Genomic DNA, 13038 nt, shown 5'->3' with positions numbered 1-13038 from the left:
AGCCGGGCATGGTGGCGGGTGCCTGTAGTCCTAGCTACTTGGGAGGCTGAGGCAGGAGAAGGGTGTGGACCCAGGAGGTGGAGCTTGCAGTGAGCCGAGATTGTACCACAGCACTCCAGCCTGGGCAACAGAGCGAGACTCTGTGTCAAACAAACAAAATAATCCTCCTTATTCCATATCTCCAAATGACCCCCTTGTGTTACAAGAGAACTCATGGGCTTTCATGGTGTCAGACAAGCTAGCCTGGCTGTGAAGGGGCTGGGCCCCACATGTGTATGTCCTGTCTCTGGCCAGTGTAAGACACACAAATGTCTTGGGGCCCCATGGAGCTGTGAGCAGAAAAAATGAGGTGCCTCACCAGGCCATTGCTGTGAAGGTCACAGGAAACAGAAGCCACCAGTAGTAGTCTAACTTCTCTGAGAACACGGAAATCAGCAGTCCCACCAGCATCCCGTTGTACCCATGGAGTCCTGAGGCAATGGCAGACCTGGCGGGGAAACAGAGTAACTTTGCATTTGAAGTTGGTGATGTTAGTGGGCCCCTCCCTCCTGGTGCTTTGAGGATATGCTTCATTTAGATGATTCCTTTAATAATAATCCTTAGAAAAAAGTGAGTTCGCTCAATGAATATTGGGCAGTCACGTAGCTGCCAGCACCTTTCCTGATAAAACACACACCTGCACCCCCTCCTTGTCTTGCGGATCAACAATTAAAATTATGCACTTTTTCTGTGGCGAAGCTCTTCTTTGCTTATCAGAGGAGACTTAGACTGCTAAGTATAGGGGGAAATCTAATAGAAACCTGAGGTGTGACACAAGGAAGTGTGTGGGAGTTGGGGAGAGAAAGGGAGAGAGAAGAGAGGGAAGGAGAAAGAGTGTTATGATTACATTGTGTAAAATTCTCTGTAGTTGGCCAGGCACAGTGGCTCATGCCTGTCATCCCTGTGTTTTGGGAGTCCAAGGTGGGAGGATGACTCGAGCCCAGGAGTTCAACCAGCCTGGGCAACATGGTGAAACCCCATCTCTGCTAAAATACAAAAAGTAGCCAGGTGTGGTAGTGCATGCCTGTAGTCCCAGCTACTTGGGAGGCTAAGGTGGGAGGATCACTTGAGCCCAGGAGGTTGAGGCTGCAGTGAGCCAAGATCTCACCATTGCACTCCAGTCCAGCCTGGGTGACAAAGGAAGACACTGTCTCAAAAAAAAAAAAAAAAAAAAAAAAAAAAATATCTGTAGCTGGAATCTGGGTACTTTCTCTCTCTGCATGTCTGCACCAGAGTGAATAAGCTGGTTTAGCTCCGGGTTCCCAGGTGCTCCAGAAGTGTGGTATAGTATCCATGCACGAGTCTAGCACCTCCTTCTTTTTCAGAGGAGAAGCTGGGGTGTGCACCTACAATTCTCCTCCTGATCCTAATAAACACTGTCCTTGACCTTTCTAATTGCTCTGCCGGGTGAGGGGCATGGGTTGTGGGTGAGAGAGGGGTGTGGGCAGCTTGCAATGCAAGAGCCCTGCCAAGGAATGACCTGTGTGTGCTTGTGGTCAGTCCCTCTGCGCCCACCTTAGTTCTATGAGGGCTGAAGTGTATCTGTGTGTCTGTTGCTGTGGCCCAGTAACCAAGCAATGTCAAGGAGGCTGTGCATGGAGGCTGCTCAGCCAGTATTTGTTGACTGAACATGTGGGCATGCTAAACCTTACCATGTGTTGGCTGTTCTTGCATGGCAGAAGCTTCTGGAAGCTTAGGGCTCCCTGAGATGCAGGAAGGGAATTCTGGCTAGAGGAGGGCTCCAACCCAGCAGGGGCTGTGGCTTAGGTCTGGAAGCGGGAGGACCTTTCACCTCTGTAGTGACCAGCAGGTCTAGTAACCTAGATAAGAGGAGAGCAGGAGGATGGGAAAGGGGCAGGAAGCGCATATCTAGATATCTTCCTGCAAGAAAGCTGTAGCACAAGGCACATGTGTGGACACTTGTACTAGACACAGGACAAGCTGTGTCATCAGCTGCTCTTGAGGCCAGGAAGATACGGGGGCAGCTGGAGACAGGCAGCAGGTGGGATGGAGGGAGGTGGCAGAGAAGACCACTGGGGAGCACTTCAAGAGCAGAAATCCACGTTTTGGGAGAATCATTATTTTTAGTGTGTTTGCATTTTCTCTACAGTTTCTCTTTTGTGTCTGGTGATATAATTTAGTGCTTTTTTTGTTTTAAAACCAATAGCTGCCCCACTCTGTGGAGAGTGTCCCTCCAGAACTCTTGTTTTTACTAAAACATTGGTGGCTTCTGGATTTCCCTCCCTGACTATAAAATATACAAAATTGGGTTCAACACCAATGCCAAAAAGGTCTCCATTAAGACTACATTCCATCAGGGAACTGCAGGGTTGGTGTTGTTGACCTTCAGTTACCATCTGTAAAGTACAGTCTTAGGCTAGTGGGGAACTGGGGGTGGGGACAGCGGGGGTGATTAAAGGGTAGTGGGGGTGGCGGAGGTCATGCTTAGAATATGCAACTGTGTCAGTGGTTCATTGTGGACAGCAGTGAGCTCGTGGCTCCTTAGAAGACATGTGTATGGATGTTGTGTCTAGTGGCTAGAGCTTTGAGCCTATGGTGTAGAACAAGGCACCAACCTGTCAGCCACAAAGCCTAGATCTTTTCTAGGCACTGTGGGTGTATATGGCATATTGGAAACCAACTTCTCCTGAACATGCTTAGAATATAGCCAGAGAAAGAAGAATAAAAAAAAATTACAGAACAAATCAGTCTAGTACTGGGATGTGTTCTGTGGTTGTTCAGAGAGAAAGAAAGGTTCAGAGAGCACAGAGGGAATCAGGAGTGGCTCCCTGTAGGAGGAAGGGTTCCAGGGAATGGTAGAATTAGATAGACAGGTACAGCTGGTGTCAGGGATCACAGAAGCAAAAGTACTTAACTAGGGAAAAGTGTGATGTTGATTGAGCACTAGGTAGGATAAGACCCATCAAATGACACTTGGGGAGCCAAGCTGAGGGGCTGGGGTTTTATCTGATGCAATTTGTCTTAAATTCTTAATCAGGATGTTTGTGAGGATTAGGCATGCCTGGTGTGCATCCCCCCTTGTAAAACTGAAGTCTGTGAAGCGACTCTCTGAATGGCTTGGCAAGTTTACCAGTAGATTAATGGTGGGGAGGATAATCAAAGAATCGAGTGTCAGTGCAGGGAGGGTCTTGGGCTTGTCTCAGCTGGACAGTAGATTATACAGATAGGATAATGGGGCTGGAGGGGGAAGTGCTTGCCTGAGTCACACAGCTAAGAAGGCAGTGGGCTGCACAGAGTTCACCCCAGGCAAATTTCAGTACACAGTGATGAAGCAGTGAAGCATGGGCTGGTCTGCCAGGGTCCCAGTTCTATGCCAGCTGCCCATGGTTGACAGGTACTTGGGAACAAGGAATAGGAGGCCCACTAACCAAAGCAGACACAAGATCTTGGCTGGAGCCCATTTTTAATCTCACCCACCAGATCTGCACTCAGAAGAATTCAGCCTCTCATCCATCTGACCTCGAATGGCCTCCTAGCATGCTAGAATCGGAGTGGTCCTCCAAGGCCAACCTAGAGGTACATGAGCAACTTCTCCCCAGGGCCAGGTGGACTCACGGGTTTGTCTCAGTGGAATGAGGAACGTCAGCTGGGCCTGACGTTCGTTACACCACATCCAGCTCTGATTACTTTGGGTTTACCAATGGGCCTCTGGCCATGTTGTCCTCACAGGTACCATGATGGGGACAGCATGACCTTGAGCCCAGAAGATGCAGGTTATGCCTCCAAGCCTAAGTCCTGCCACCCACTGGCTGTGGCACCTTTGGTAGGTATCTCTCCCCTTCCAGTCTCCTTTCCCCCACGTGCAAGATGTGGACTCTGTTGCCTTCACTGTGCCTTGTGAAGTGGTGGTAAGAGTCACAGCTAACAAGATATGACAGTGCTTCTTAGTTTTTTTTTTTTTTTTTTGAGAGAAACCCACTGTAAGAAATGCACTTTATATTATGACTTAGCTTTCACTTTCTTTCTTTCCCTCCCTCCCACACACACATCCCCAACATAAATGAAACAAAAATTTCACCAAATAATATTTACCATTACCATATACAGACTACTCTCATCAGTTTTATTTTATGCTATTGTTTTAACTTTAAAAGATGCTGCTGACAATTAATTCATGATCTGGAAATGGGTTGGTGATCCCCAAATTGAAAAACACTAAGATAGGGGATAATCCCGTGTTTCCCAAGCATCAGAAGCATACAGGAGGACCTTGTTAAAAGTAAACATTCCCTGATCCACTGAATTGGCATAGCTATGAGAGGAAGGGGAGGGGTGGACTGAAACTATTTCTTTTTTTTTTTTTTTTTTTTTTTTTTGAGACGGAGTCTTGCCCTGTCACCAGGCTGGAGTGTTGTGGCGCGATCTCGGCTCACTGCAACCTCTGCCTCCTGGGTTCAAGCGATTCTCTTGCCTCAGCCTCCCAAGTAGCTGGGACTACAGGCATGTGCCACCATGCCCAGCTAATTTTTGTACTTTTAGTAGAGACGGGGTTTCACCATGTTGGCCAGAATGGTCTCAATCTTTTGACCTTGTGATCCTCCCGCCTAGGCCTCCCGAAGTGCTGGGATTACAGGTGTGAACCACTGTGCCCAGCCTGAAACTATTTAACAACCACTTTAAGTGATTCTGACCATCAGGAAAGTTTGGGAACCACTGGAATAATATACGGCAAAGTCTGAGGAAGTGGTCAAGTTCTACAAAATGCGAATTGTTATTGTTCTTGCTTTTTTTTTTTTTTTTTTGAGAAAGAGTCTTGCTCTGTTACCCAGTCTGGAGTGCAGTGGCACGATGTTGGCTCACTGCAACCTCCACCCCCCAGGTTCAAGAGATCCTCAGCCTTCCGCATAGCTAGGAATACAGGCATGTGCCACCACACACAGCTAATTTTTGTATTTGTAGTAGAGATGGGGTTTCACTATGTTGGCCAGGCTGGCCTCAAACTCCTGGCCTCAAGTGATCTGCCTGCTTTAAGCTTCCCAAAGTGCTAAGATTATAGGCGTGAGCCACCGTGCCTGGCCCTTGTTATTGTTACTTGACTTTGCATAGCCAGTGCGAGGCCAGCTTCTTCCACATCTGTATCTATGCCTCCTGCCGGCCCTGTTTGCTTCCCTTCCTCAGAGCCCCTTCGCACACTGTCCTCCCCACTCCTTGCCTTCTCTCCAATCCCCCATATCCAACCTTTATAGCTAGGAAGTAGCCTCTCTAATCTTCCCAGCACTTGGTGATGTCTGTCTTCTCTGAACTCAATTATATACTGTACCGTATTATTCTGAGACATTCATTACCTATTAATCTTGTCTCCTTCAACTAGATGGTAGGCTCTGTGAGGGAAGAACAGCTTAGCTATTCCTCTGCACCTCCCTCTGAGACAGTATTTGCAGAAGTCTCCACAGTCAAGTGAATGTTGACACTGTCACATGCTGTGAGCAGGAGCAGTGTAATTCTGCAAGGACCGTCAGTGACCTGCTTAAAGTTGATACTCAGGAGACTTTGGCTGTCTGGGAGGGTAAGGTTGGCTGATTACTCAAGTAAACACCTCTCTACTTTCTGTCCCACGCATCTTGCTAAAATCCCTATAGAGAGGGACCCACCTGTCTTGGCCCAAGGCGAGAGCTGTTAAGGTTGAGACCACTGTCCCCAGGGCCCCAGTGATTGTCCACCAGGGATTCTGGATCAGTAGCCCTATGAAGATGATGAGGCCGCTGAGAGGATTGTTGACGAACATCACCTGAGCAGTCCCTCTCAGGATCCAGTCTATGAACTGGAGGGCAGGGTGCTTGTCTGGAAGAGAGAGAGCGAGCCATCAGCAGGTCCAGCTTGGGCTGCTCTGCTGAGCTGCTGGTTGGCATGGCAACAAAGGAAAACAGGGATGTGTAAGCCAGGACACTTCCCATTCAGCCAGGCCAGGCGTGGGGATGGAGGGGTGGGGGTAGAGGGGAGGCTGGTGCCCAGCCCACATCTCTCAGTGGTCCAGCAATCATTCTGTAGTGGGTGGTAGGTTTTGCCATATAGCCAGAGGCACTGTGCTGAGACTAATTTAACGCTGTTCCAGCCATTGGCTTGGTTGGAAAAGAAGCTCTGGGAGGTTCTTTTTTTTCCAAAGGAAATTTATTGGTCCGAAAGAAAGGGTTTTGGAAGGTTGGGGGTGGGGGGTAGGAAATTCTTTTTTCTGTAGTGCTGGATGACTCAGTTGAGGGCTGGTATCTGAGAAGCAAAAAAAGTAGCCTGAAGAAAAGACACTGGGGAAGAAATTGTCGTAGCCCAACTGTGAAAATCAGTACTGAGTCAGGGCCTGGAGGAGGCCAGGTATAGGAGAGGGGCATACATTCTGCCTCGTTTGCTGGTTTGGTTTCCAGGACAACTTGTGCAGGTGTCGGGGCTAGTGGGAGTGGAAGGGTGTGGTGTTCCTTTCAGTGTTTAGTTCGAGAAGAGTTAAAAGGAAAGAATCCTGAAGCTTTGGGAAGGATGAAGCCAACCTTTTCTTGGCACATAATAGGCACATAATAAATGGCTGTGCAACAAGTGAATCGAGTGAAGGAATGATATTTAACTAGCTGGGGAAATGGCTTATCTGTTGCTAATATGGTTGTCTTATATCTATTTCATATAGGAACGAGCAATTTGCAAAGAACTAAGATCAATGCATTTAATTCTGAAACCATGAGAATTCTAGGCCAGTAGGGTATATCATATCCCCTTGGAGTCAGCTTAGGGCTGAAGTCCCCCCAGCTGTGGACTCCAGCCCTGGGTGAGGTCCAGTCCTGGGTGAATCCACCCAGGGTGAGGGTGAATGAGTGAGGGAGCAGCTTTGGACTGAACCGGAGAGAGGGTTGTCTCCCCGCCTGGCCTGGTCTGGCTGCCTCTGCCCAGGGTATTTTCCTACCTTTCAGCCAGATCTTGTACTCCTTCATGTCACCCGTGAGGTAACCCACTGCTTTGCAGAGTCTGATGCCCCTTTGGCCTGCTGAGTCCCGATGGGCCACCCCGTCTTCTTTCCTTTTACTCCTTTCATTGGGCTTTTCAATTTTCACAATATGGCTGTCTTCACTGGAAGACCGGAGATCCTTTTAGGAGAAACCAACAAGACATCAAAGGACACAGCTTTCTGAGAGCAGGGACATTTGGGGATAGAGGGTGGTGGCAGTTTTTTTGATAAAAATAAAGGATCATGAGACAAAGGGTGAAGCACATGCCCACTGTCTGTCTGCATAGAGTACCCCGTACAAGCCTGCTCTTCCCGGGACTACGCACCTTCTTCATAGCAGGATTTCTTCACTTTGTGCCATGGGTCCCTTTTGGCAGTTTAATGAAGCCCATGAGCTTCTTTTCAGAATAATGTTTGTAAATGCAAATATCAGATAATAGGGCTGCAAACCAAACCAATTATACTGAAATACAGTTATAATCATACTAAAAATTATGATATACATGTATGTACAGCAGATCCAATACCTTCTGTAATTTCAAAGTAGTGATGAGTAAAGATATGGGACCTCCTTACTGCAAGTCAGGACAGCTCTGGAAGGCCATCCCAGCAGTCTTGAGTCCCTCTCCACTGCAGCAGTGGCCAGCCAGTCTACCTCCGTGCTACCACCGAGGATGCTAACGGCCTGCGTTTCAACAAAGGCCTTCCCTTTGGAGACAGTAGGGTAGTTCAGGTTTAAGGGGAAAGATTTTGGAGACTGGTTGGAAGACTGGTGAATGAGTGCCTGTATTCTCTACTTGTCCTTAAAATCATGTCTCACAAAGCCACATTATCTAAGGCCAGGTAGGATCCACCATGGGTGTCACCAAGTACCGACAGTGGCACTTTCTCAGTGTGTTAAGTTCTTTGGGAAGGCGGGAAAGCGGCATCTTTTAACCCCCTTTCCCTATCCTCTCACTCCCAGGAAACATGCTGGGAGGAACCCTCCTCACCTTTTCTTCAGGCATTTCCAGGAGGGGCAGAGCTGGGTGAGTATCCGGGGATGTCGAGGGCCAGCTCGGGCTGGTAAACTCTGCCTCGTAGAGTTTGTATCTGCTGGAAAGTGGCTCTGGCAGGAGAGGGCTGCTGTGGGGGTCAGACATTCCTTCAGGGCACAGCTGCTTTTATATCAATGGACTAGACGGAAGGAAAGGGAAAGAGCTAGTGAGTCAGGACGGGGCCCAGAGGGACTTGGCTGAGGCTGGTCTTAGACCTCAGGTCTGTCCTGAGGGTTGGACAGTGACACACGTGGGATCTACAGCTTTGCTGCCAGAGGCCATTTCTCTACCTCATTACCTTTCAAAATCCTCCCATTCTTCCGAGTCCAGAAGAATGTCCATTTGGTCAATGAAGATATCCCTGACCACTGAGTTAGAATGGAAGTCTCTCTTTTTCTCTCGATCACTGCGTGTTTTTTCTCCGCCTCTCATATTGCCTGTTGTGCCATCCTATTGTGGTAGTTAGTGGTACATGTATTTTCCCCTTGATACGTATATCCAGATCCAGTACTGATTGGAGGTGGGGGGTGTCTAAGAGAAACTACTTCTGAATTGCCATGGAGGCTACATTGCTTACAATTGATCTCCAGTCTTCCTTTTCTTCCCTCTACCATTTCCAGTCCCTTCCCTATTTCCCTTCCCCAGGAACAGTAGGAAACACTGGTCTATTCTTCTGCAAGCTGTGTGCATCCCAGCTGAAGGAGCTTTCCTTCATGGGGCTCCTGTCCCTGTACCACCAGGGTCAGGGCTTATGCCATGACTTGCTTTTAGAACATCCTTTGCCTAAGGTCCTCAGTTTCCTGGTTTTGTCTGGCTTCCCCTTGGTAGTCTTGTACTCTCTCCTTCCCATCCAGCCATTTGTGCCATTCTTCTTTAGCTTCCTCCAGCTCAGTTATATCTTTTTTATTTGTTTATTTGAGAGGTGGTTTTGGACCTGCATGCAGTCTCCTCTCAGTATGACCTAGAACTTTCCCCATTGCTCCATGCTCCATGCTGCATCCCTTGAGTGTAGGACAGTCTCTCTTAGGACAGGGATTACAGATCCCTAACGTGGGTACTGCCATTCCATATACTCATCATTCCAGACACTGCTCAAGGATTGCAGGGTTCCCTTCAAAAGGGGATAAAGTCCCTTTTCTAATTTTGCATTAGTTCCATTTCGCTGGGCTATTACCTCTTCTGCTCCTAACGAGAGGAATTCTTACTCTCCACAATTTCTTCTGAGCACCACTCACCTTGCTTGTGCAGAAACCCTTCTTCTTTGAGGCTTATCCCAAATGGCCATACCATCCTCTCCAACTGCTCACTGCTGTGTTACTGACTCTCCGGTCACTCTCTCATTCAATGAAGACTTGAGGTGCTCCTACCAATCATCTTCATCCCCCCTCCAGGAACTTTAAGCAGCTTCAATATCTAGGCAGAAAACTCATCATCCTATTCTCTGGTTTCTTAGATCCTTGTCCTTCTCATCTCCAGTGGACCTTTTCACCTCCCCTTTTCAACAACCGATTTCCACAGTCCCAGCACGGGCTTAATATCACACACACTGGAAATCTCAAAAGTCAGATCTCTCCTCTGGCCACTTCCTCTTGTACCTTTGGCTCACCTGCTCAGATGACCCCTCTGATAGCCCTTCAGCTCCCACGGCCACCTGTCTTCCCTTCCCTCCTTGACCAACTTAACTTCATGCCCCCTTATGTTACTTCCTCCAACTCTCTTGCTCCTGTCTCCCTCCTTCATGCTTGTGTGGTGAAATTCCAGCCAGGCTAAACCCAAATGTCTAACTTTTTCATGCTTTCACCAGACAACTGAACATGGCTGGAGAACAAGGGTAATAACTGAGTAGATTGCTTTCACTGTAAGTTGGATTGCTGTCCTCAGGTGAACACTGGGTGCTTCCCTTTTCTCTGTTTAGTCCAGCTCAGTCTGCTTTCTGCTATGGCTGCCTTTGCTGTGGTCTCTAAGGCCTCCATGGCAAGTCCACTTTCAGTCCCCATCCCACCAGGCTGCTCGGCGGTGTTCTGAGAGTTGTTCACCCTCTTTGACACACTCTTTGGCCTTTATTCCTGATCCCCTCTCTGGTTGCTCCTTCACACTGTCTTTGGAGGCTCTTCTTCGTGTAACAGGAGCATTTTGCAGACCCCTGTTCTGGGCCCTCTTCTCAGCCCTGGTGCTCCTACCCAGGTGATATCAGCCCGCAGCATGACTTCATATTCCATCTCCATGCCGATGACCCTCAAATCTCACATTTGCAGCCCAGTTTTGAGCACTGGATTAATAGATTTAGTTGTCTACTTTACACTTGCATATAGATGCTCCAAGTACCTTAATTTGCCAAAACAACTCATAATGTTGCCTTCCCAAATCCTATCCTCCCTCACAGGTGACCACCCTAGGAAAAGCTGTCTCCCCCTTCCAAGCTGTTCCTTCAGAAAACTCAGGAGTCACACTTAATGCTCCCTTCTCCTTACTTTCTAAATTCAATAATTCTGTCTCTAAAAAATATACCTTCATGTTCATGGTCACCAGTTAGCCACTGTCACCTCTTACCACATCTTCAATGACTTTCATTTGGATATCCCTACTTTTTCCCCCGTTTCTCCTCCAAGCCATGCCCCGCAGGGAAGATGTGCCATATTAATATTCAAATCCACTCATGTTGGATCCCTGCTTAAAGCCCATCATGGTTTCAGATGGAAAACCACCTCTTTGACAGGGTGTGTAAGGCTCTGAGCTCCCACTGTGCTTTAGTGAGTCCCTTGCTTTCTGGCTCCATGACTCCTGGCCCCATGCTGGCCTCCTTTTAGTGCTTGTAAGATGTTGAACACTTTTCACCTCAGGGTCTCTGCAAGTGCTGGTTCATTGGCCTGAAGACCTTTCCCTCACTCTTCCTGGTCAACCCCTACACTTCTGCCAGGCTTTGTCTCAATGATCACTTGCTAAATAAACCCTCGCAGATCCACCCACCATGTTCTCCTGTCACATACTCTCATGGGAGGTTTGTATCTTGGTATGGTTTCTATCTCCCCACCAGAACTTAAATTTCATGAGGATGGTGGCCTCCTCTGTTCTGTCTATTGCTGCATCCCCAGCTCCTAGCACAGTGCCTGGCATGTAGTAAGGGTTCAATAAATAAATATGGAAGGAAGAGAGGGAGTGGGGAGGAAGGGATTGTGAGCAAGGCTACAGGTGACTGCTAGATAGGGAACACTTCTCTGGATAACTTTACAAATCCCCGTGGATCTCAGGAATCTCCAGTGGCTTCAGAACAGCACGGGGCCACCCACCAGCCATGCATTTTCTGCAGGCAGAACCCCCTGTCATGTCTAGCACCGTTCTCATTCCCAGGAGGAGCTCATTAGACCATTGTGAATTTTTGTGTAGGTCTGCAAATGTCATTCAGGTCTAACTAACCCTGATGCTGCCATCACTCCGGAATGGAGGCCTTTCGTTGTATTCTGACCCTGTAGGTAGGGTTTCAGTAAGGGGTGGGCACACTGCCATAGAGGGAGCATGCCAGAAATGTTTAGGAGACATTGAAATCCGATAAGCCCGCGAACTTGTTCCTCTCCAATGCGCTCTCTCCCTCTGGTGGCCAAGAGGTGATACAGCATCCCTGGCCCTTGGTAAAAATTTCCCTCCAAGCCAACCATATGAAAAGTAAGCAGGGGCAATCAGATATCTAGACACAGAATCTGCATGACACCATACAACTGGATAAACTAGAAATGTTCCGGAAAGGCCTTGTGTTAAATTCAGTGGCTATGAAATCTATTAAAAGTCTAGCCGAAAAGTGGTAATGATAAAGGTTTTTCCTAAACATATTTCATGGAATCTATTATCAGCTGTCAGATTGATCACTAATTAGGTATCATAAAGAAAGAAGAAAATGCTTCCATTCATAATTGCAAGATGCAGTGTCCTTTTAAGTGGTGGGGCTGAAGTGTCCAGGTAGGACTTGAGAATGGGTATACTCAGAAATTATTTTCTAACCATAAGAATTTAAAGATTTTTATACTTCTTTTGATGAAAAAAATGTGTCTACTTTATAACCCCTTTAAGATCAGGGGCCATTACCTTGTTAATTTCTGCATTTATATCACTCAGCGGAAAGCCTTACACCTAAAAATCCCTTTATTATTACTATTGCACAAGGGAAGTTCTTTCTAGGGTACTTTCCAAAAAGGTACTCCACCTTTGAGTCCCTTCTGCATGCAGACAATATTCCCATTTACAGATAAATCAAGTCCTCGGAAAGCAAAATAGGAATTGTTTCTCATGTGTATATTGCTGTCTGCATTTTCCAGAGTAAGCTCACCTCATTGTGGCATTTGCAGGACCCAGAAAATGAGCAGCTTGCTGCAGAGTCAAGGTTAGACCCAATTCCCCACCGCACTCTCCATTACTCTGTCTGCCTGCTGGGCCTTGCACAGCCGAGTGGCTGGCCCTCGAGCGCCTGGGTCTAGGGCCTCAGCCCAGTGTTGTGTTTCTCAAGCCTACATATCCTCTACAGGAACAGGGCCTTGCATCTCCTGTAGGGAATACAGCGTTCCTTTGCCACGGGAATGTTTTTCCTGTTACAATGGAGAATTTTGGCTTTGGGGTAGGGGCGAGACATGCAGCACCAATGGCCCTGTGGAGAACAGGTCGCCGCACCCGGAAGGAGCACAGGCTGTGAGGTGGGGCTGCTCCTGCCTCCCTGCTCTGCCACTCCGGGTTGCATGGGCCTCCATATCTCTGAAGGGCAAGGTAGGCTTCTCAGAACAGTGAAATTGCTGACTTGGTTCCTGGCACATAGTAGGAGCTTAGTGATTTTACTTTCCCCTCTTCTCGTGCTCCCAAATTGAAGGGAGAGAGGGTGAGAGCAGCCAGATGAAGTACAAGCTGGCTGGTCTGAAACAGAATAGCTTTCAAAAGTTTCCATAAGGCGTCGCCACTTGTTAGAACTGGATGTGAAATCCCTGCCTGAGCCACGTCCCGGCTGAGGGCCTCAGCCCTTTCCCAACTCAGTTCAGC

At 47.9% G+C, this 13038-nt stretch overlaps 1 protein-coding gene across 1 annotated transcript in view; it reads right to left on the bottom strand.

The window, feature by feature from the left end:
- Positions 1-8144, bottom strand: part of SLC14A2 (solute carrier family 14 member 2) — a 58361-nt gene extending 50217 nt beyond the window's left edge. The window contains exons 1-4 of the mRNA XM_030926010.1: positions 7978-8144; positions 6944-7124; positions 5652-5841; positions 359-487 (exon numbers count right to left, since the gene is read on the bottom strand). Coding sequence (XP_030781870.1) covers positions 359-487; positions 5652-5841; positions 6944-7124; positions 7978-8127 — 650 coding nt within the window. The 5' untranslated portion in view covers positions 8128-8144. The remainder of the gene's footprint in view (positions 1-358; positions 488-5651; positions 5842-6943; positions 7125-7977) is intronic.
- Between the last annotated feature and the right edge of the window lie 4894 nt (positions 8145-13038).

This window comes from Rhinopithecus roxellana, chromosome 21 (assembly GCF_007565055.1).
Source record: "Rhinopithecus roxellana isolate Shanxi Qingling chromosome 21, ASM756505v1, whole genome shotgun sequence".
Classification (NCBI taxonomy): Eukaryota; Metazoa; Chordata; class Mammalia; order Primates; family Cercopithecidae; genus Rhinopithecus; species Rhinopithecus roxellana.
This window is presented reverse-complemented; position numbering and strand designations above follow the sequence as displayed.